Source organism: Ursus americanus, chromosome 5 (assembly GCF_024610735.1).
Source record: "Ursus americanus isolate L20-20 chromosome 5, mUrsAme1.1.p, whole genome shotgun sequence".
NCBI classification, from domain to species: domain Eukaryota; kingdom Metazoa; phylum Chordata; class Mammalia; order Carnivora; family Ursidae; genus Ursus; species Ursus americanus.
This window is the reverse complement of record NC_142131.1, coordinates 64839986-64859941: the sequence shown is the minus strand read 5'-3', so window position 1 is coordinate 64859941 and position 19956 is coordinate 64839986. Positions and strand designations below refer to the sequence as shown.

At 41.3% G+C, this 19956-nt stretch overlaps 1 protein-coding gene and 1 long non-coding RNA gene across 4 annotated transcripts in view; one reads left to right on the top strand and one right to left on the bottom strand.

Moving 5' to 3' along the window:
- Positions 1–12484, bottom strand: part of LOC123790406 (uncharacterized) — a 299132-nt gene extending 286648 nt beyond the window's left edge. The window contains exon 1 of the long non-coding RNA XR_015724592.1: positions 12375–12484. This is a non-coding gene — a long non-coding RNA (uncharacterized LOC123790406). The remainder of the gene's footprint in view (positions 1–12374) is intronic.
- Positions 1–19956, top strand: part of GRAMD2B (GRAM domain containing 2B) — a 105361-nt gene that overhangs the window by 23313 nt on the left and 62092 nt on the right. Inside the window, exon 1 of one of the 3 annotated variants that reach the window (XM_087862345.1) lies at positions 15357–15617. The exons of 1 other annotated variant lie outside the window; for it this stretch is intronic. In XM_087862345.1, coding sequence (XP_087718471.1) covers positions 15554–15617 — 64 coding nt within the window. In that variant the 5' untranslated portion in view covers positions 15357–15553. Of the gene's footprint in view, positions 1–15356; positions 15618–19956 lie in introns of those variants that run through there. One more of the 3 variants, XM_045794824.2, reaches the window with a different exon arrangement.

The following is a 19956-nucleotide window of genomic DNA, read 5'->3' as shown; positions in this document are numbered from 1 at the left end:
GTGCCAATAGAAATAGGAAGCTGTAGGTAGAAAGCAGATAGAAGAATTACGTGCTTGTTACCTTAATCCAGATTGCATCAACCATGTAATGCTAAGGACAGAAAGTCAGTCTATACTTGATGTTAATCCCCTAAAGGAACAACAAAGAAATAACTAAGTCTTGAAATGACTCATGGGCATATGCAACTCCCTCTCTACTTTCAGATTTCTTTTTTTTTTTTTTTAAGATTTTATTTATTCATTCGACAGAGATAGAGACAGCCAGCGAGAGAGAGGGAACATAAGTAGGGGGAGTGGGAGAGGAAGAAGCAGGCTCATGGCGGAGGAGCCTAATGTGGGGCTCGATCCCATAACGCAGGGATCACGCCCTGAGCCGAAGGCAGACACTTAACCGCTGTGCCACCCAGGTGCCCCACTACTTTCAGATTTCTAAATGCAATGAGAAATCCCAGGGGATGGAAATGCCAGCCTGGAAAGCAATAATCAGGATCCTCAAGAGTACCAGAATAAGGTCTGGGAGGTGTGGATTCTGTACTTGATGAGTTCTTTCACTGGGGAAATTTGGACAATGCGGAAAATTTGGAAGGTCATTAACTAGGAAAGTGAAATCACTCGAGTAGGCCTTTGTTCAGTGTCTCGAATTATGAGATACTAATCTGGGCACTAAAGGAAGAATTACAAAGATGTGCAACACATCACCTCCATCTCCTTGGGGAGGTAAGCCTCTACACATATAACCATAAATTGAGGATCATGCGGCATAATAACAAAAGCTAATTCTTAACACACACAAGACATCCATTACATGCCATACCCTATTCTAAAGGGGTTTCCGTGTTTTATTTCATTTAATTATCACAACCACTCTGTGAGACAGATACTATTATTCTGTTATTTTACAGTGAGAAAACTGAAGCTCAGAGAGGTTGAGTAAACTTACCTAATGTCACACAGCTTCTAAGTGGTATATCAGTAATTTAAACCCAGGCTCCAGACGTCACTTACTCCTGCCCACCACACAGTAGCATGCAAAGGATTCTAATTCTGTCTGTGGTGAATTACGTGGCCAGGATGAGATAGGGATGTGGGGAGAGAAGGGGGAATGAGGAAAGGGCAACTGAGCTGTGTGGTGCCTCGATGAACACGATATGACCTCCCACAAAATAACCAGGTCCCATAGACCTAGTTTCCTTATCTCCAAGCAAGACTGATGAGCTTCTCTCTCAGGTCCCTTTGAATCTTTTAATCGCTTCGGAACTCAATGTGTCACCTCCTGTGACATCACCAGAGACAGTACAAAAAGAGCAAGCTTTGGAAGAAAACCAGTGAGTAACAGCTATGTGACATTAGGAGAGGTGTGTACCTTTTCTGAATCTTAGTTTCCTTCATTGATACAATGAGATAATCTTCATAAAGTTGTTGTAGAGGTTTAGTAATTTAGACTCAGTGCCTGGCACATAGAGTGCACTTGGTTAAATTTAGTCTCTACTTCCCCCTTCCTTTTTCTTTAATTGCATAAAGATCTCAGTTCTTGAACTCTCTTAACCCTTAGATGAGGGACTTGGATGTGCAGCTGGCTACACCCTTTGGAGGGAGATTAAAAAATAAAAGATAGGATATTTGAGGTTCTCAAATGTTTTCCAAAATATCTGCAAGGTTTTCATTTACAGTGCATCCATTTTATATTAAAACATTTGTCCTTCTCTTGATCTCTTTCATTATACAACTTAACTACCTTAGTGAACAGTCACATGATAAACTGGAAACCAAGAGGTGAAGACGTGTACTATTTATAAGCCATGATTCATATGGCCTAGGAAGCTTTCAACATTCCTTAAGTCACGCAAAAGTGCATAGTTAAAAGAATGAAAAACTTTATAATGTTACACACTGAAATAAATGCGAATGGAAGTGGGTAATAAAGTCTTATCTAAAAACACCTGCCAGAATTTGAAGTTTTATTATCAAAGATTAAATAAAGATAGAGATCATGAGGCATAGCCACAGAAAAGAATAGACAGATACCATGTTGATAGCCAAGAGAAAAAAAGAGTATATAAGCAGATGTTTTATTTCTTCTTTCATTAACTCAGAACACTTTTTTTTTAACCAGCGCTGGCTCGAGATTTGAGACTTTTCCTCCCTTTTTACTTCTTTTTAATTAAGGTTTAACTTACATATATTAAAGTACACCAATCTCAAGTGTACATTCAGTTAATTTTTACATATGTATACACCTATGTAACCATCTCCCAGATCAATATATAGAACATTTCCAGCACCCCTGAATGTTCCCTACCCCCTTTTCAGATACCAAAAGGTAACGTCTATCCACGCTTTTAAATACAGTACTGTAACAAAAAGAGGCAATGATCAATGAAAAAGTAAAGTAATTTGTGTCTTCTGGTATGTGCTAGAGTTTTTCATTGCAAAGACTACTCGTGGGCAGTGTAGTAACCAAGAGATACTCAAGGCTCTAAGGAATTCACTCACTGGATAATAAACTGAAAACCACAGCCTGGGACGTTCTTACTCTGAAAGAGTCAAATGACCCATTTCTTTCTTCTGGAGGAAAATGATTAAAGAAATCATTGGGAGAATTAAGCCAGACTGCAAACTCCATGTCAATATGAATGATTCATAAATGACTGAAATTCTGCTTGGTGGTTATAGCCAAGCCAAGATAGGTAATAACCATGAGTCAGTTAGGACCAAACTCTTGATTGGATCATGAAGCCATCATTGTGCACAGCGATGCCTCTGATTTGACATCAATGGAGCATGAACTTTGAGTTGTTTTCTAACTGTGATAATTTGACATTCTTGCATACATTTCTTTTTTGCAATACACTTCTTTTCCAAATTTTTATTTAAATCCTAGTTAGTTAACATACAGTGCAATATTGCTTTCAGGAATAGAATTCAGTGGTTCATCACTTACATTTAAAACCCAGGGCTCATCCTAAGTGACCTCCTTACTACCCATCACTCGTTTAACCCATCCTCCCGCCCATCTCCCCTCTAGCATCCCTCAGTTTGTTCTCTGTCGTTTAGAGTCTCTTATGGTTTGTTTCCGTCGCGCCTTTTTTCATTTCCCCCCCGCCCAAATGTTCACCTGTTTTGTTTTTTAAGTTCCACATATGAGTGAAATAATATGGTATTTGTCTTTCTCCTATGGACTTATTTCACTTGGCATAATACACTCTAGCTGTATTCACATCATTGCAAACGGCAAGATTTCATTCTTTTTGCTGGCTGAGTAACAGTCCACTGTACATATATACCACATCTGCTTTCTCCATCAGCCGATGGACATTTAGGCTCTTTTCATAGTCTGGTTATTGTTGATGATGCTGCTATAACCGTCGGAATGCACGTACCCCTTCAAATCCATATTGTTTGTGTCTTTTGGGTAAATACCTAGTGGTACAATTGCAGGAACATAGGGTAGTTCTACTTTTAACTTCTTGAGGAAGCTCCATACTGTTTTTCAGAATGGCTGCACCAGTTTGCATTCCCACGAACACTGCAAGAGGGCTCCCCTTTCTCTTCATCCTCGCCAACACCTGTTGTTTGTGTTGTTAATTTTAGCCATTCTGAGAGTGGTGAGGGGGTATCTCCCGGTGGGTTTGATTTGTATTTCCCGGATGATGAGTGATGCTCGGGATCGTTTCATGTGTCTGTTGGCCATCTGCATGTCTTCTTTGGAAAAATGTCTATCATATCTTCTGCCCATTTCTTAGCTGGATTATTTGTTTTTTGGGTGTTGAGTTTGATATGTTTTTTATAGATTTTGGATACTAACCCTTTATTAGATACGTCATTTGAAAATATCTTCTCCCATTCCCTAGGCTGCCTTTTAGTTTTGTTGATTGTTTCCTCTGCTGTGCAGAAGCTTTTTATCTTGATGAAGTCCCAGTAGTTCATTTTTGCTTTTGTTTTCCTTGCCTCCGGTGACGTGTTAGTAAGAAGTCGCTACGGCCAAGGTCAAATAGGTTGCTGCCTGTGTTCTCCTCTAGGATTTTTATGGTTTCCTGTCTCAAATTTAGGTCTTTCATCCACTTTGAATTTATTTTTGTGTATGGTGTAAGAAAGTGGTCCAGTTTCATTCCTCTGCATGTTGCTGTCCAGTTTCCCCAACACCATTTGTTGAAGAGACTGTCTTTCTTCCACTGGATATTCTTTCCTGCTTTGTCGGAGATTAGTTGGCCATAGAGTTGTGGGTTAATTTCTGGGTTTTCTATTCTGTTCCATTGATCTGTGTCTGTTTTTGAGCTAGTACCATACTGTCTTGATCACTACAGCTTCCAAATGTGGCTGGAATCTGGAATAGTGATGACTCCAGCTTTGCTTCCCCCCCCCCCACCTCCCACTCAGGATTGCTTTGGCTATTCAGGGCCTTCAGTGGTGTCATACAAATTTTTGGATTGTTTATTCTAGGGCTGCAAAAAAATGCTGGTGGTACTTTGACAGGGATTGCATTAAATGTGTAGATTGCTTTGGTTGTATAGACGTTTTAAAAATGTTTGTTCTTCCATCCCATGAGCATGGAATGCTTTTCCATTTCTTTGTGTCCTCTTCGATTTCTTTCATAAATGTTCCATAGTTTTCAGTGTACAGATCTTTTACCTCTTTGGGTTTATTCCTAGGTATCTTAGGGGTTTTGGTGCAATTGTAAATGGGGTCAATTCCTTCATTTCTTTTTCTGCTGCTTCATTATTGTAGAATAGAAATGCAACAGATTTCTGTACATTGAGTTTATATCCTGCGACTTTGCTGAATTCACATATAAGTTCTAGAAATTTTTTGGAGGAGTCTTTTAGGTTTTCTACAGAGTATCATGTCATTCACAAATAGTGAGAGTTTGACTTCTTCCTTGCAATTTGGATGCCCCTTATTTCTTTTTGTTGTCTGATTGCTGAGGCTAAGACTTCCAGTACTCTGTTAAATAACAATGGTAAGAGTGGACATCCCTGTCTTGTTCCTGATCTTGGAGGAAAAGCTCTGTTTTTCCCCACTGAGGATAATATTAGCTCTGGGTCTTTTCTATATGGCCTTTATGATGTTGAGGTAAGTTCCATCTATCCCTACTTTGTTGAGGCCAAGAAGGCATGCTGTATTTTGTTAAATGCTTCTTTTTTTTTTTTTTTTTTTTTGCATCTACGGAGAGGATTATATGGTCCTTATCCTTTCTTTTATTAATGTGGTGTATCATGTTAACTGATTTGTGAATATTGAACCACCTGTGCAACCCATACATAAATCCCACTTGACTGTACTGAATAATTCTTTTAACGTGTTGTTGGATTCAATTGGCTAGTATCTTGTTGAGAATTTTTGCACCCATGTTCATCAGGGATATTGACCAGTAATTCTCCTTTTTAGTGGGGGCTTTGTCTGGTTTTGGAATCGAGGTAATGCTGGACTCATAGAAGGACTTTGGATGTTTTCCTTCCATTTCTATTTTTTGGAACAGTTTGAGAAGAATAGGTATTAACTTTTTTTTAAGTGCCTGGTAGAATTCCCCTGGGAGACCATCTGGCTCTGGACTTCTGTTTTTTGGGATATATTTAATTATGGATTCACTTTCTTTGCTGGTTAGGGGTCTGTTCAAATTTCTTCCTGTTTCAGCTTTGGTAGTCTGTAGGTTTCTAGGAGTTTGTCCGTTTCTTCCAGATTGCACAGTTTGCCGGCATATAATTTTTCATAGTATTCTCTTATAATTGTATCTATTTCTGTGCTGTTGGTTGTGATCACTCCTCTTTCATTCATGATTTTATTTAGTTGGATGCTTTCTCTTTTCTTTTTGGAAAGTCTGGCCAGGGGTTTATAGATTTTATTAATTCTTTCAAAGAACTAGCTCTTAGTTTCATTGATCTGTTCTTTTTTTTTTTTAAAGATTTTATTTATTTATTTGAAAGAGTGAGTGAAAGAGAGAACATGAGCGGGGGGAGGACCAGAGGGAGGAGCAGAGGGCAAGGGAGAAGCAGACTCCTCAGTGAGCAGGGAGCCCAACATGGGGCTTGATCCCGGGACTCTGGGATCATGATCTGAGCTGAATGAAGGCTGACGTCTAACCAACTGGGCCACCCTGGCGCCCCACCATTGATCTGTTCCACTGATTTGTTTTTTGTTTTTTTGTTTCTATATTGTTTATTTCTCCTCTAATCTTTATTATTTCCTTTCTTCTGCTGGCCTTAGGCTTTATTTGCTTTTCCTTTTCTAGCTCCCTTAGGTATAAGGGTAGGCTGTGTATTTGCGACTTCTCTTGTTCCTTGAGGTAGACCTGTATTGGTATATACTTCCCTCTTAGGACCACCTGTGCTGCATCCCAAAGGTTTTGGACTGTTATGCTTTCATTTTCACTGGCTCCTGTTTACTTTTTATTTCTTCTTTAATATCCTGGTTAACCCATTTGTTATTTAGTAGGATGTTCTTTAACCTCCACGTATTTGTGGTCTTTCCAAATTTTTTCTTGTGTTTGACTTCAAGTTTCATAGCATTGTGGTCTGAAAATATTTTTTGCAACACATTTGTTCTGGTAACTTTGAGGTCACTTAGTAGAAGTTGGGACTACAATGAGTGACAGAGGGTACTCGACTGGGCAGCAAGGCAATCAGATCCAAGAGTTTGGTTCATGCTTAATCTAAACACCTGAGCTAATACAATATTTTAATTTGGTCAAACTATAGATGGACGGTCAATAAGTGTTCCAAACAGGGACACCTTTAACAGGGGACCCTACTATAAATACACCATAATAGTGGGACTAAATCAGGACTCTCCAGGCAAATGAGAATGTACCATCGCCCTAGCTATCACAAGCCTCCATAAGCCTCAGAGTTCATATTGATCACCTCTTAATTCCAATGACTTCTTTACCATTAAACTAAAGCTCTTATGGTGGCAAAGACATTTGAGAGAGGAAAAAACCCAGGGCACACGAGAGATTACAGAGGAGATCTAGCCAGGTAAACATATCAATGTCACTGATCTAAGGATGGAGTCTTAGCTTCTGATACAAGGATATCAGCTTGAAGAGGGTTGAGGACTCAGGGGTGAATAGATACTACACCTTCGACAGCTTTAGTAATGCCTTCTCGCATATGACATAACACTCCACACACTGTGGGTTGTCATTAAATAATCAGGGCTGATGATCTAAGGGAAAGCAGTAGCCTCCATTTGTTAAAATATTATTCTGGTCAATAATAACATGATGATGATAATCAATAGTTTAAATGAACTGAGTGTTTACTAGGTACCTGGCATACTTTACTAATTCCTTTACATACATTAGCTTTCTAAATTTCCCAGTGTTCTATAACATCGATACTACTGCTATTCCCGTTCTTCACCCCAGATGAGGAAATGGAGGTTTACAGGAGGTAAGCCAGGTGTCCAAGGTGGTTAAGTACACATGAGGACTCTTAGATCAGTCAGGATCTCAATCACTTGACCTCACCTCATCCCTGCTCCTCCCCTCCCGGGACTTTTTTGCTGCAGGACAATTCCCTGAAGGAGCTCCAATAAGGGGGTTTGTTTACTGAAAGGACACCATGGACAATCCCTCAGACAGGAGGGGCAGAAGAGAAAATACTGTAGGACTGCATGAGCAGTGCATCTGAGAGGCCAGGAATCAAGACCACTACCACCAGCTCTCACCTCCTGTTTCTTTGTAGTATCTACTCCTAATTTATACATTTTCTCAAAATCTGGAGGCTTGGGATTCTATAGGACCAAGCATTTCCAATGTCTGTATCCCTCTCTAATGTGTGTTTTACTAAAGAGCTTATTGTTTATTTTTTTGATAAAAAAGAAAGATGAACTTTTGTTTCTTGGACTACTACTAAAAATAGAAAATAGATTCTGATTTTAATCAGCCTGGGATCATAACACAGAGGGAAACAGTCTGTTTTCACCTGGTGGGCTTTTAAAGGTAGAAGTCCATACAAAGAAGCAGAAATCTCTACAGGAAGGCAGTAAATGCACTTAGTTTCCCAAGTGAACAGATCTGACTAATTACTCTCACCTCATGAAATGTATTTAAGTGTCATTTCACAATAGGTACTTCCAACATTTCTGTGTAAAAAAGTTTTTCCCCCTTCACTCTTTTAGTCTCTATAAGACAGACAGTGATACAGCTGTAACCATGAAGTCTAGAGCCCTTCCCTTGAGGCCAGCCTTCTCTTACTTCAATGCTGTATTCCATTAATAGATGCACATTCCAACACAAAGCCCAGTGCCTGGACTAGAGCCCAGTTCTGACTTCCAGCCTAGAACCTTCTCAACAAGTTGTGCGGATATGTAAGGGGGCTAGGTGGGGAGTGGGTATGACTTGTGTGTGACCCAATACAGAAGAACGTGAAGCATCCCATGGCCATCCCCTGCCCCTTTCACCATGGGACACCCAAGTGTCTGGTTGTGATATACTAATGTGATAGGTTTTGACTCAAGTTCTAGGTATGTATATTTTGTAAATAACCATTTACTGAACTCTTTCCCAGTGGACTATGAACTCACTTATAGCGCATAGGTGCTTATTTATTTTTACATCTCCATCACGCAGAATATAGCTTGGTACATGAAAGGCACCAAAAAAATATTGGTAGGAAGTAAAGAAGGAAGGAAGGAAAGAAAAAAGGAAGGAAGGAAGGAAGGAAGGAAGGGCACGATTTACCTCAAATGAAGGGTCTATTTATAACATTCAAACAAAAGCAAAGTAAAGCTGTGGTTACTTGAGGAAAATAGAAAAACTTTCTTATTTGCCTGAGGTGTTTTCTGCATTCGCTCCTCCCCGTTCCTCTTTTGCTATCTTTTTTGTTAAATGATTCTTAAAAAGGAATAATATTAGAAAACAAATTGGAAGAAAGGATAACAAAATTCTAACAGGAATTGTCAGAAAGGAATAATAACATGAAAGTATGTAAAAAGGAATGAAAATTTTGAAAAACAATAAAAAGTGTGCAATAACGAAAAAAATGTAACATGCAGAAACTCCTTGAATAATTAAAGCAGTATTAACTGCTTCCAAACTGTGTATTAATTGCACCGTGCAGAATGCATCATCAGAACATCTCACAGAGAGGAAAAGAGAGCACGCAAAACCAAGGCGCAAGGAAAGAGAAGGGCCACTCCTCCTAAGCATGGCATGATCATTAGTTCCCAAAACAAGGAAAGGAAGTTGCTGTATGAATGTTTCTCCAAGAAAAATGAAAGATTCCGTAACTTTAAATCACTGCCTGTAGTTGATAAACAGTGATTCTTGGACTTACTTTGGAGCCAGACCATCTGGGAGTCTTGGGACCTCTCTGACCCATTTGAAACACTTGCAGTCAACTAGCAGACAAGTGATCAGTAGCATGAACTACTTTTCTGTTTTTAGTTGGGGGGTTGAGGTGGGAGGAATTTGAGTTAAATTTCGTTTTTTCATTCACTCTCTTTTTTCCCTGCAAATTGCAAAAAAGGAAAGAAAGAAAGGGAAAAAGAAAGACCAATGCTACTGAACAATAGAACATCTCAGGTCACCTAGAGTTCCAGAAGATCATGGTTGAGCAACATTGGTTCAAACAACCACGCTATGATTCCTTCATTCATTACACACACATTTACTGAGCATCTAATAGGAACCAGGTACTGTGGATAGAGTGGCAGACACAACACACAAGTCCATTGTTTTGGGGAACATTCCAAACTTCTGGGAGAGGACAGATAATAAACAAACGGACAGAGAAGGTAATATCTCTATGAGACCATCTCCCACCAACCTCCTCTTCCCTCCTTTTACTCCAGGCACAGTAGAGAACAAGGGCCTCCCTGCTGTCCCTAGAATGGGCTGAGCTCAGACTTGCCTTGACACCTTTACCCATGTTCTCCCCACTGGCTGCCAAGCTTTGTACCCAGACTTCACATGGCTCCCTCCTTCCCCTCCTTCCAATCTGACACATCACCTCTCAAAGAGGCTTGCCTGGACTTCCTGTGTATAATAGACCTCCCTCCTCTCCACCGTTTTCTTTTTTATTTCGTTTGTATCTCCCATCTGTTGAAATGGTGTTCTTCATGTGCTTACATTTCTCGTTTTCAGTTCCTCCACTAGAATGCAAGACCCACGGGCACTATGGGTCTTGCCTGTATTGTTCACTTGTATACCTCATGTGTTTAGAACATCGCTGCTAGAAGTGTCCATTTATCCACATCCACATGGACAAAGCATCTAAAGTCAGAGGGTCTCATCTATTATCTGCACTGTGGTAGCTGGTCTCCAGAGACAGTCCCCAGGGAACTGCACTCCTGCTATTCACACCTTGAATGTGGGCTGGCCCTGTGGCACACCCTTGACCATGAGAAAGCAGCAGAGGTGAAGCTGCCTGACATCCAAGGTTATCCCATAAAAAGCCTTGCAGATTCCCCCTTAGCATTATAGAACACACACTCTAGAGGAAGCCAGCCACCAAGTAAGAAGTTTAAGTATACTGAGATGGCCATATTGTAAGGAAGCCCAAGCTAGCCGTGTGGTAGGCCATGGAGGGAGACAAAATGCTCAGCTAGTCCCCACCTGCTCCAGCCATCCCAGCTGAAACACGAGACGTGGGAGCACATCTGTAGCTCAACTGAGTCTTCAGATGGTGCTGCAGCCCTGGGCACCATCTGACAGCGACTGCATGAGAGACCCCTAGTGAGTACCATGCAGTGAGAGCCCCATCTGCCCCCCCCCCCGTACCATGAGCAGAAATAATAAATGATTGTTTTAAGCCACAAGCTTTGAGGTACTTAGTTATGCAGAAATAGATAACTACAAAGTGCAGCCACCCAAGAAAGCTCTAGATTCCAACATTTCCTTCACCAGCAACATTATAGGTGTGTAAGCGTCCCTGAGCTTTCCCTCACGCACTCTCTCCAGTAAGGCGTCTCTGCCATTAACGAACTTTGTGTTTGCCTTGTTCACTCTCCTGCACCCCTACAACCACCCAGTGGAAGTCAGGAAAGCTGAATCTTCATCCTCAGGGGATCGCTATCATCTTGGCCAAGTCCCTATACCCTCTGAAGCTCAGGTTCTTCTCTGAAAAATAACTGTAGATTTCATTTTCCAATTTTGTTTAGTGTGTGGCAGGCAACCTTCTCCCCCTCCCTGAAATAGAACCCAGTACAGAACACAAATACGTGAGAGAGATATAGTGGAAGTGGTCTAGCAGAGGCAGGAGAGGCTGTATGTCTGAGTGGTGGTAAGAGGGAGGCTGACGTCCGAAGACCTACGTTCAAATGCCAGCTCTTCCACTCTCTAGTTCAAACCATCCAGCTGACTCCCCCAGAACCTGGTGTGAAAACCACAATACTGGGTGGTCTCAGAGGCCTCCTTACGTCACATGTGATCTGTGACATTAACCATGCAGAAAATAGACATCTACTTTAAAACTTTGGGATTGATTTTAATGTATTATTTATGGGGCATCATGTATTTTAATTTTTAAATAATATCACACTGGAAAAGTTTTTTATTGCTTCTGCTTTCTCACAGAACCAGACTTCCACTAATGTGTGCCAACCACCACCTGTCCCTACACCACTAAGCCCTTACCACCTTGGCCATTTCTCTAAATACGGGTGCTAAGCTTGGTTGGTGCTTCATCCCTAGAGAGAGGAAAAGAATACTTCAGATTTCCCCATCTGCAGTTTAACCTGACTTGGGAAATACTGGTTTACAACCATTCTATGTGTTTTTTTTTAAATATTATTTTCAAAAGCCTACAGAGTAGGAGATTCCATGCCCTATTATAGATTCCCACTGCGATGTTTAATGGCTATACTCATCAGGAAATTGTCCTTCATCTCAGTAAAGGTCCCCTTCACATAATGCTTCTCAACTTTCATTCTTAAAACTTGTTTTAGAAGTCTTAAAATCAAATTCTTCAGTGTCCCCATATGTCTCACTTCTGAACTCTGTGTTTTCCCATTTTCTCCTTCGGATATTTAACTTCAGTTGAAAACAGGAATGGTCTCATGAGTACTCATGAAATTCTTTGACTTAGGACACTGACACATTGAATATTATGCATCGTTAAATGATTACAGGTTACACCTCGTTAAGAGCATCAAGCACCTTCTTAAACACGTCATCAGACAACAGGCACAAAATCCCAGGCATGCGATGACACCTGATGTGTACCTATACTGGCTAATAAGTACATAGCCCGCCACGTGTTATAAATTAGGTAATCACTTGACCATACATTGCACCATTATCTTCACTCAAATCTCCAAGCTCATGTTTGAACTCTGCCCCTGAGACTATGGGCAGATGTACAGTGTATCTGATCACTGTGAAAAAGAGACCAACTTTGATCGATATTCCAAGCTGTTAAGTAGAAGTCTCCTACCTCCTGAAAGGTGATGGATTAGGCATTTTCTACTGGATCTGGTTCGGTAACTGGAAAGAGTAACAGCTAGAACTCCTCTTTGATATTAGGAACAAGAAATGATGTTCCCAGAGGCTAGAAGGAAGAAAAGTAAAGGGTCTTTTGTTAGAGAAAATCAAAGAGCTCCCCAAAATATATTGTAGACATAATCCCACATCTCAATTTTGTCATACTACAGTGAAATCCCCTAATGTTGGCTGCTGCAGCCTTTTAAATATTGCATTCCATTTTACTGTATAATAGCCCCATGAATAAACAAATTAGGAAGCAGTTTGACAATGTCTTTTAAATGCAGGCAAATGTCACCAAGTAAAATAATATAGTTTACTTGCTCCTTTTTTTTTAAGATTTTATTTATTTATTTGACAGAGAGAGAAAGCACAAGCAGAGGGAACAGCAGGCAGAGGGAGAGGGAGAAGCAGACTCCCCGCTGAGTGAGGAGTCCAATGTGGGGCTCGATCCCAGGACCCTGGGATCATGACCTCTGCTAAAGGCAGACGCTTACCTGACTGAGTCACCCAGTGCCCTTACTTGCTCCTTTCTAATTCCTCCACACTGTAGGAAAGGACTCTGTGCTATTTTCTTCACCTGCCCCTACACCCATCCTCCTCTCCTCCTTTCTCACTTAAGACCACATTATTTCACACACTACAGAAAAGTTCCAGGGCACTCATTAATTGAGCTGTAAGCCCATGCTGAGGAAGTTTTGAATACTTGTCCTTATTCATGCATCCAAAGGGGTCTGACTGAGGTTTCTCAAAAGGTTAAACACGTAACTACCATCTGACCAGCAATTCCACTCCTAGGTATTTACCCAAAAGAATTCAAAGAGGGGGTCAGACATTTGTACATCAATGTTCACAACAGCATTATTCACAAGAGCCACTGGGTAGAAACAGCCCAAGTATTCATCAACAAGTGAACAGATCAACAAATGTGGAATATACATACAATGGAATATTATTCAGCCATAAAAAAGAATGAAGTTCTGAGATATGCTACAGCTTGGATAGACCTTGAAAACATTATATGTAGTGATACAAGCCAGACACAGCAGGAAAAATATTATAGGACTGTATTTGCATGAAGTATCCAGAACAGACAAATTCATAGACGCACAAAGTAGAATAGAGGTTACCAGGGACAGGGAAGAGGGGAGGAGGGATTATTGTTGAATGGATATGGAGTTGATATTGGGTATGACAAAAGTTTTGGGCATAGGTGCGGTAATTGTTATGCATATTGTGATTACATTTAATGCCACTGAATTGTACACCTAAAGAAGGCTAAAATGATAAATACTATGTCATGTATATTTTATTGCTAGAAAAAAGAAAAAACTTGGGGGCAAAAACTGAGCTCTCCTTTGAGCTGTAGCAGGTGCTATTAGGAAGATACCCGACATTTAGGGAAAGAGTCACTACCCGGAATTTACGAGCATGTTCATCTGTTTTGTTTCTTAAATTTCACATATGCGTGAAATCATATGATATTTGTCTTTCTCTGACTCATTTTGCTTAGCATAATACCCTCCAGTTCCATCCATGTCACTGCAAATGGCAAGATTCCATTCTTTCTGATGGCTAGGTAACATTCCCGTGTGTGTGTGTGTGTGTGTGTGTGTGTGTGTGTGTGTGTGTATACCACATCTTCTTTACCCATTCATCTGTTGATGGAGATCTGGGCTCTTTCCATACTTTAGCTATTGTGGACATTGCTGCTATAAACATTGGGGTGCATGTACCCCAATAAATAAAAATTTAAAAAAATAGGGAAGAGAGAGCACAACCTATCAGGCCAACTCTCATGGAATTTACATAAACATATTTTTTTTACTTTTATTTTTCAAGTGTCAAGAGAATCGATTTTGGAGCAAGCAGGCTACAAAAAGATGCTTTTGTTCTCTTTGGAAGGGACTTGATCCCCCAAATATTTGCAATTATCTGAAAGGGTAGTTTTCTTTTACACACACCATACATACTCACATATGCATACGTACATGTAAACACTACCGTTCGGTAGTCTTAGTAATTATTCTGAAACCTAAAATCAATTTTACAAGAAAAATTAAGGGCTTACAGCCCCAGACAGAGCAGAGAGTTACTGGTTTTTTCCCCAGCCAAGTCATGAGCTACTGTTGTCCCTTGTCATTGCTTTAAAGTAAATTTGGGCTTCCAATAAGGAGGTTTTACACCACTCTTACTCTCAACTACTTTGTAGAAAAGTAGAAAACCACCAACACATACTCTACTTGGGATAATCAGGGCACGTTTGGAATAGTACCTGGAACACGGTAGCTCTCAAAAATCTATGAGATAAATGATGCTTGAAATGCAAAACTTCAGACGGACTCACCACGTCCAAACCTCACCAAAAAGCTTGCAGAAGAGGCATTCAGTTTACTGGGCGGGGGCGCAGTCCCTGCGAACTTGCTAAGGAGGTTTTGATGAATGCCTCCCCACCCCCACCCCCACCCCGCCCGGGGAAGGGTTAACCCGACAACCACTAGACACAACCACGTCTCACTACCTTTGTCACTGAACTGACGTGTTGTTGAAGCCCCGACGGAGTAGTCCCCAGTGAGGCAACATCCTGTTTGAATAATTTAGGCCGGGACCCAGGCCAGCCCATACAGCGCATCTGTGCGGGAGAGCGCCTCGCTCCGTCGCAACCATTTCCTGGAGCTGCAGCGGGCCGCCCTTTTCCCAAACCCCAGGGTTACACAGCCGGGGAGGGAACCAGCCCCACTTACCAGGAGGCTAAATATACGGAGCCTAGTCAGGCAACTGTTTCACCTGCCTGGCCAATTAGCTTCCTCGGCTCCGCCGGACTAGTTCAACAGGTTTGCTTGCGCGCGGCCCGGGCCTCCCGGGTTGGGGCAGGAGGCTGTCACTTGGCTTCGACCCTCCCCTTCCCTCCCCAGCTCGCACGCCGGCGCCGACCAATCGCGGCCGGCCGGACGTGTCCAGGTTGGCGGCCCCGCCGCGCCGCGCGGGCCTGGATGCGCCGGGCGCCTGAGCGCGCGGGGAGGGCGCGGGGAAGGCGCGGTTCGCAGGGCCTGCGCCCGGGTCGCTGGCAGACGCGAGGGGACGCCTGAAGGTGCCCTCCGCACGCGGCCCCGATGACCGAACTACAGCAAGATGTGGAAGACACGAAGCCTGCCAAAGTGCTCGCGAAGAGAGAGGGCAAAGTTGGCTCAGCCCAGTGAGTATGCTCCGCGGGGACCCAGCCCCGGCGGCCGGAGCGCGCTGCCCAAACGTCTCTGCCCGGGACCGGTTTGGAGTGGAACTTGACCGTGGATAGACCGCCCCGTGGCTTGAATTCTTTCGGTGGCGCCCGGTCTCTCTCTTTTTTCTCCCTCCGATGCTGTGTTAGAGAAAAAGGCAGGGCAGCGTTTCAGGAATGTATTGCAGCTTGCAGTCTGGTGGGGATGTGAAGGGTTGGAGCCGAAAGCACGAGTGGAGGGTTCCCATTCCCTAGGGAGGTGTGGGGCAAGCGTTCAGATCTCGAAGCCAGGTCAGGAAACAGCGCAACGTTTATTTCTGTTGCCCTACTTCTTCGTGATGTGTGTGAAGATGAAGTTGCCTCATAGGTGTCATCTGGTCTTTACCTTCACGGTGATGTGTGTTTCGTCATTTGATTCAGAGCTTGAGGGTGTCCTTCTCCCATCGCCTTCACTATTTCCCCTAAAGAAAGGGGAAAAGCAGTGGAAAAATGAAATATGATTATCTTTTCCCTCAAAGACTGACTTTGCTTGGGAACTTGACACAAACTTGTTAAACACTTTTTTTTTTTTTTGAGAGAGAGATGGTGTAGGAGTAGGGTGGGGGGAGCACAACAAATATATTAAAATATAAAGCACTTCAAATATTGGGTTGTGACTATCCTCTTAAAAGATTCATGTTTATAATAGGATTTGCACATTGTTGGGCCTATAAAGTCTTCTGGTTTCAGAAACTGAAAACTGAAATATTTGGATCACAAGGATTAGCTTCCTATAATAAAACTAATTTATCTTCCCCTGTACTACTTTTTTTTTAATCCAAAAGTATTATTTCCACGATTGTTATTCCCAAACATTCTTTGAAAAAGGAATCTTTCAGTATTCGCTTCTTTTCTATATCACTGTAACTTTAAGTGGTACTAAGATAAATACATAAATTGTTAAGATGAATAAATAAGCCCATTTTTTTTTGGTACCAACCTGTTGGGGGTACCTAAAAAATAGTTAAAATTCTATCTCCTTCATTATTTCAGCATTTACTCATTTTTTTATACCACGGCCTGTTTCCACATAAAGACTTGGGTTTATAAAAGCATCTTCCATCTGTGTATCAGAGTTTGGGCTGAAGTTTTGGAAGAAGAATAGCTTTTATTAGCTGCTTTGATTTGTTATTTCAAAGGCTTTGGTCATATTCTCTTCCAGTGTCTGCTTTCCTTGGCTACCCTTTCTTCTGCCCCTCCAGCTTTGTCAACTTAAGCTGATACTCCTTCCTCTTCGGTGATAGATAACAGATGATAGAGGGGAAAAAAAATCGCGTAGGTAGAACCCTCGCAAAATGATTTTGTTTTCTTAGCCCAAAATAAAAACCTAACTCTATTCTAATCATTCAAGCCCAAGAAAAAGGTAAACTAGCAAAGGACATTTATGTCCTTTGCACTTAATCTTTCTTTTATATGCTTCTCTTAAAAAGAGGTATTGTGGCATTCTTAAGCAGCCCTTGATGGATGTTTGAGGTGACAGGAGTGTTAAGGGGTACAAACAGGCTGGAGGCCAGGACTGTGAACCCCTAGTCCAGAAGTCAGCCCCCCAGGCGGTGTTAAGTTCCAGTTACACAAAGCAGAATGATTTAAGTCCACCCAACGGCTCCTAAATTTTTACAACTTCACATTCCCAATAGTCTACTCAGTTAAGGAGATCGTTTAAGTAGATGGAGAAAGTCTGTTATCTGTTTAGATGAATTCTCTAAACTTAAAACTCTTCAGATGTTGGGAAAATAATTTTATAGAAGATAATCATAACCATATTGAAGCAGAAGGCCCCAAACAGCCAGACCTTCATCTGGAACACCTAGTTTCACAAATTCATTTCAGTTCCACAGATGTTAGAATACCTACTATTGGCTCCATGATGATGAGGAATACAGAATGAAGGTGGTGTGGTATCTGCCCTTCTGGAACCCAAGAGCTGTGTTGAGAGGCATACATATAGATATAGATATAGATATAGATATAGATATAGATATAGATATAGATATAGATATAGATATAGATATAGATATAGATAGATATAGGGGCGCCTGGGTGGCTCAGTCGTTAAGTGTCTGCCTTCGGCTCAGGGCGTGATCCCAGAGTCCTGGGATCGAGTCCCACATCAGGCTCTTCTGCTGGGAGCCTGCTTCTTCCTGTCCTACTCCCCCTGCCTGTGTTCCCTTTCTCACTGGCTGTCTCTCTCTCTCTGTCAAATAAATAAATAAAATTCTTAAAAAATAAAAAGATATAGATAGATATAGATATCTACATATATCTATACCTATTACTGTAGTTCAGAGGACGTTGGTATCCGTGGCCACATTCAACACATAAACAAGATCCACTAGAAAAAGTTTGGCCTATAACTGAATCTACAATACGGATGTTTGCCCATTTGGCAGTCTTTGGTAAATTTTTCTTGGTTTATGGAGATTTTTGTTTGTTTTGTTTTGCTTTGTTTGTTACAAAGTGGTAATTTCCAGGCCTGCTGAAGTCACTTCTGAGTCAATCGAAGACTTCAGACACTCTCCACTTCGTGAGCTTTTGAACTTACAGAATAAGAGTGATTTTAAGAGGCAGGCAGATAGATACATTATCAGTGTTATATGTATTGTGATAATTGCATGTTCGAAATCATTTGAGGAGCACAATTTTGATGCTTAGAAGCCCAGTCTAACTTCTTTATTTTGAACTTTGTAACTTAGATTAATTATCACTAACCTCAGAGTCATTGGAGTCCGAGTGTCCTGATGGATGTTTTCTTCTCAAGTATTAGAATGGCTTGCTTTTCCTACACAGCCCTCATCACCTGGAACCCAGCCTCGTAATTAATAATAGCTGGCATTTATGAGAATCCTTGCTTTGTGACAGGCAGTGTGCTCAGCACTTCACGTTCATTTTCGTATCGAATTAGGCAGATACTGTGATCTCCATTTTACAAATAATAAGAACATGGAAGGTCTGAGAAGTTAAGCAACTAGGCAGAGACCCAGTTAATAGAGAACAACTCAAATTCAACGCCAGGACTGCTCACCCTGGAGCCTGAACTTGAATACTTTAGCACTACTTCTGTACTCCAGAATTTATGACGGCCCTCCATGACCTCCTCTCCTTTGTTAAGAAGTTCAGACCTTTCATGATCTGAGCACATGTAGGCCATTTCAACCTCATTCCTAAATACTAGCGTGCACATCTTTTATAGCTAAACAATTGCTCTAGCGGCCCTGTACTTAGAAGGTGATGATGCAGAAAGATAAAGAACAGGTGTGCCAAATGTACTGCTGGGTGAGATTCCCTTCATTCTCTCCTTCTCACCTCTTGTCCCTTTGCTCAAGCAATTCCCTCTCTTCGTTTCAGTATACTTCTACAAATCAACTCAAAATTTCTTCCTTTAAAGCCTTTCCTTGTCCCTGGCCATACTTAGCTCTCCCTTATCTGGGCTCACCTTGCATGTATGTGATTGACCCCAGAGAATTTAGCTGCCACTATTACTGCTGTTAATTAACAGTTAATGTTTATTGAGCATTTGTTATGTACAAAGTACTATTTTGTTAACAGATATTAACTCACACACTAGTGCAGGGTATATTAGTTAACCTTAAATTGATTTTTTCTTACTGAACTTCTCAGAGGGCCCGACAAATAATGTCTTCCGATAACCATCTGTTAGTGAGGGAGAGAGGCTGAGATGCCAGCCCCCTAATTAAGGTATAGAATATACTTGTAACTGACATTCCACTTGACTATCTCCAGGGAAATGTTACTCTTCTAAAATTTCTTAATCAAATTTTCTATCCATAGCAGTTAGAATTTTTAGGTACATTGACTTGCCTGAGAATTGTGACTTATTCATCTTTGTGTTAGCAGTGATGTGAGGCTGCAGATTTACTCTACCAAAATGCATAGTTGATTTAAAAATATTCCCTTTATTTTTTTTTAAGATTTTATTTATTTATTTGTCAGAGACAGAGAGAGCGAGCGGCAGGCAGAGGGAGAAGCAGGCTCCCTGCTGAGCAAGGAGCCTAAATGGGGGACTTGATCCCAGGACTCTGGAATCATGACCTGAGCCTAAGGCAGACACTTAACCGACTGAGCCACCCAAGCATCCCCAAAATCCCATTCTTACCAAGATTTGTTAATTTAGCTGCATATTTCCTTTTGAAATCCTAGTTTTCCCCTTTCAGTACTTTTTTCATTCTGGATATTATGTTCCCCATATATAGACATTTCTAACAAGCCTAACTTTTTTGACACACATTTTCTTTTTTTTTTTTTTTAAGCTTTTATTTAT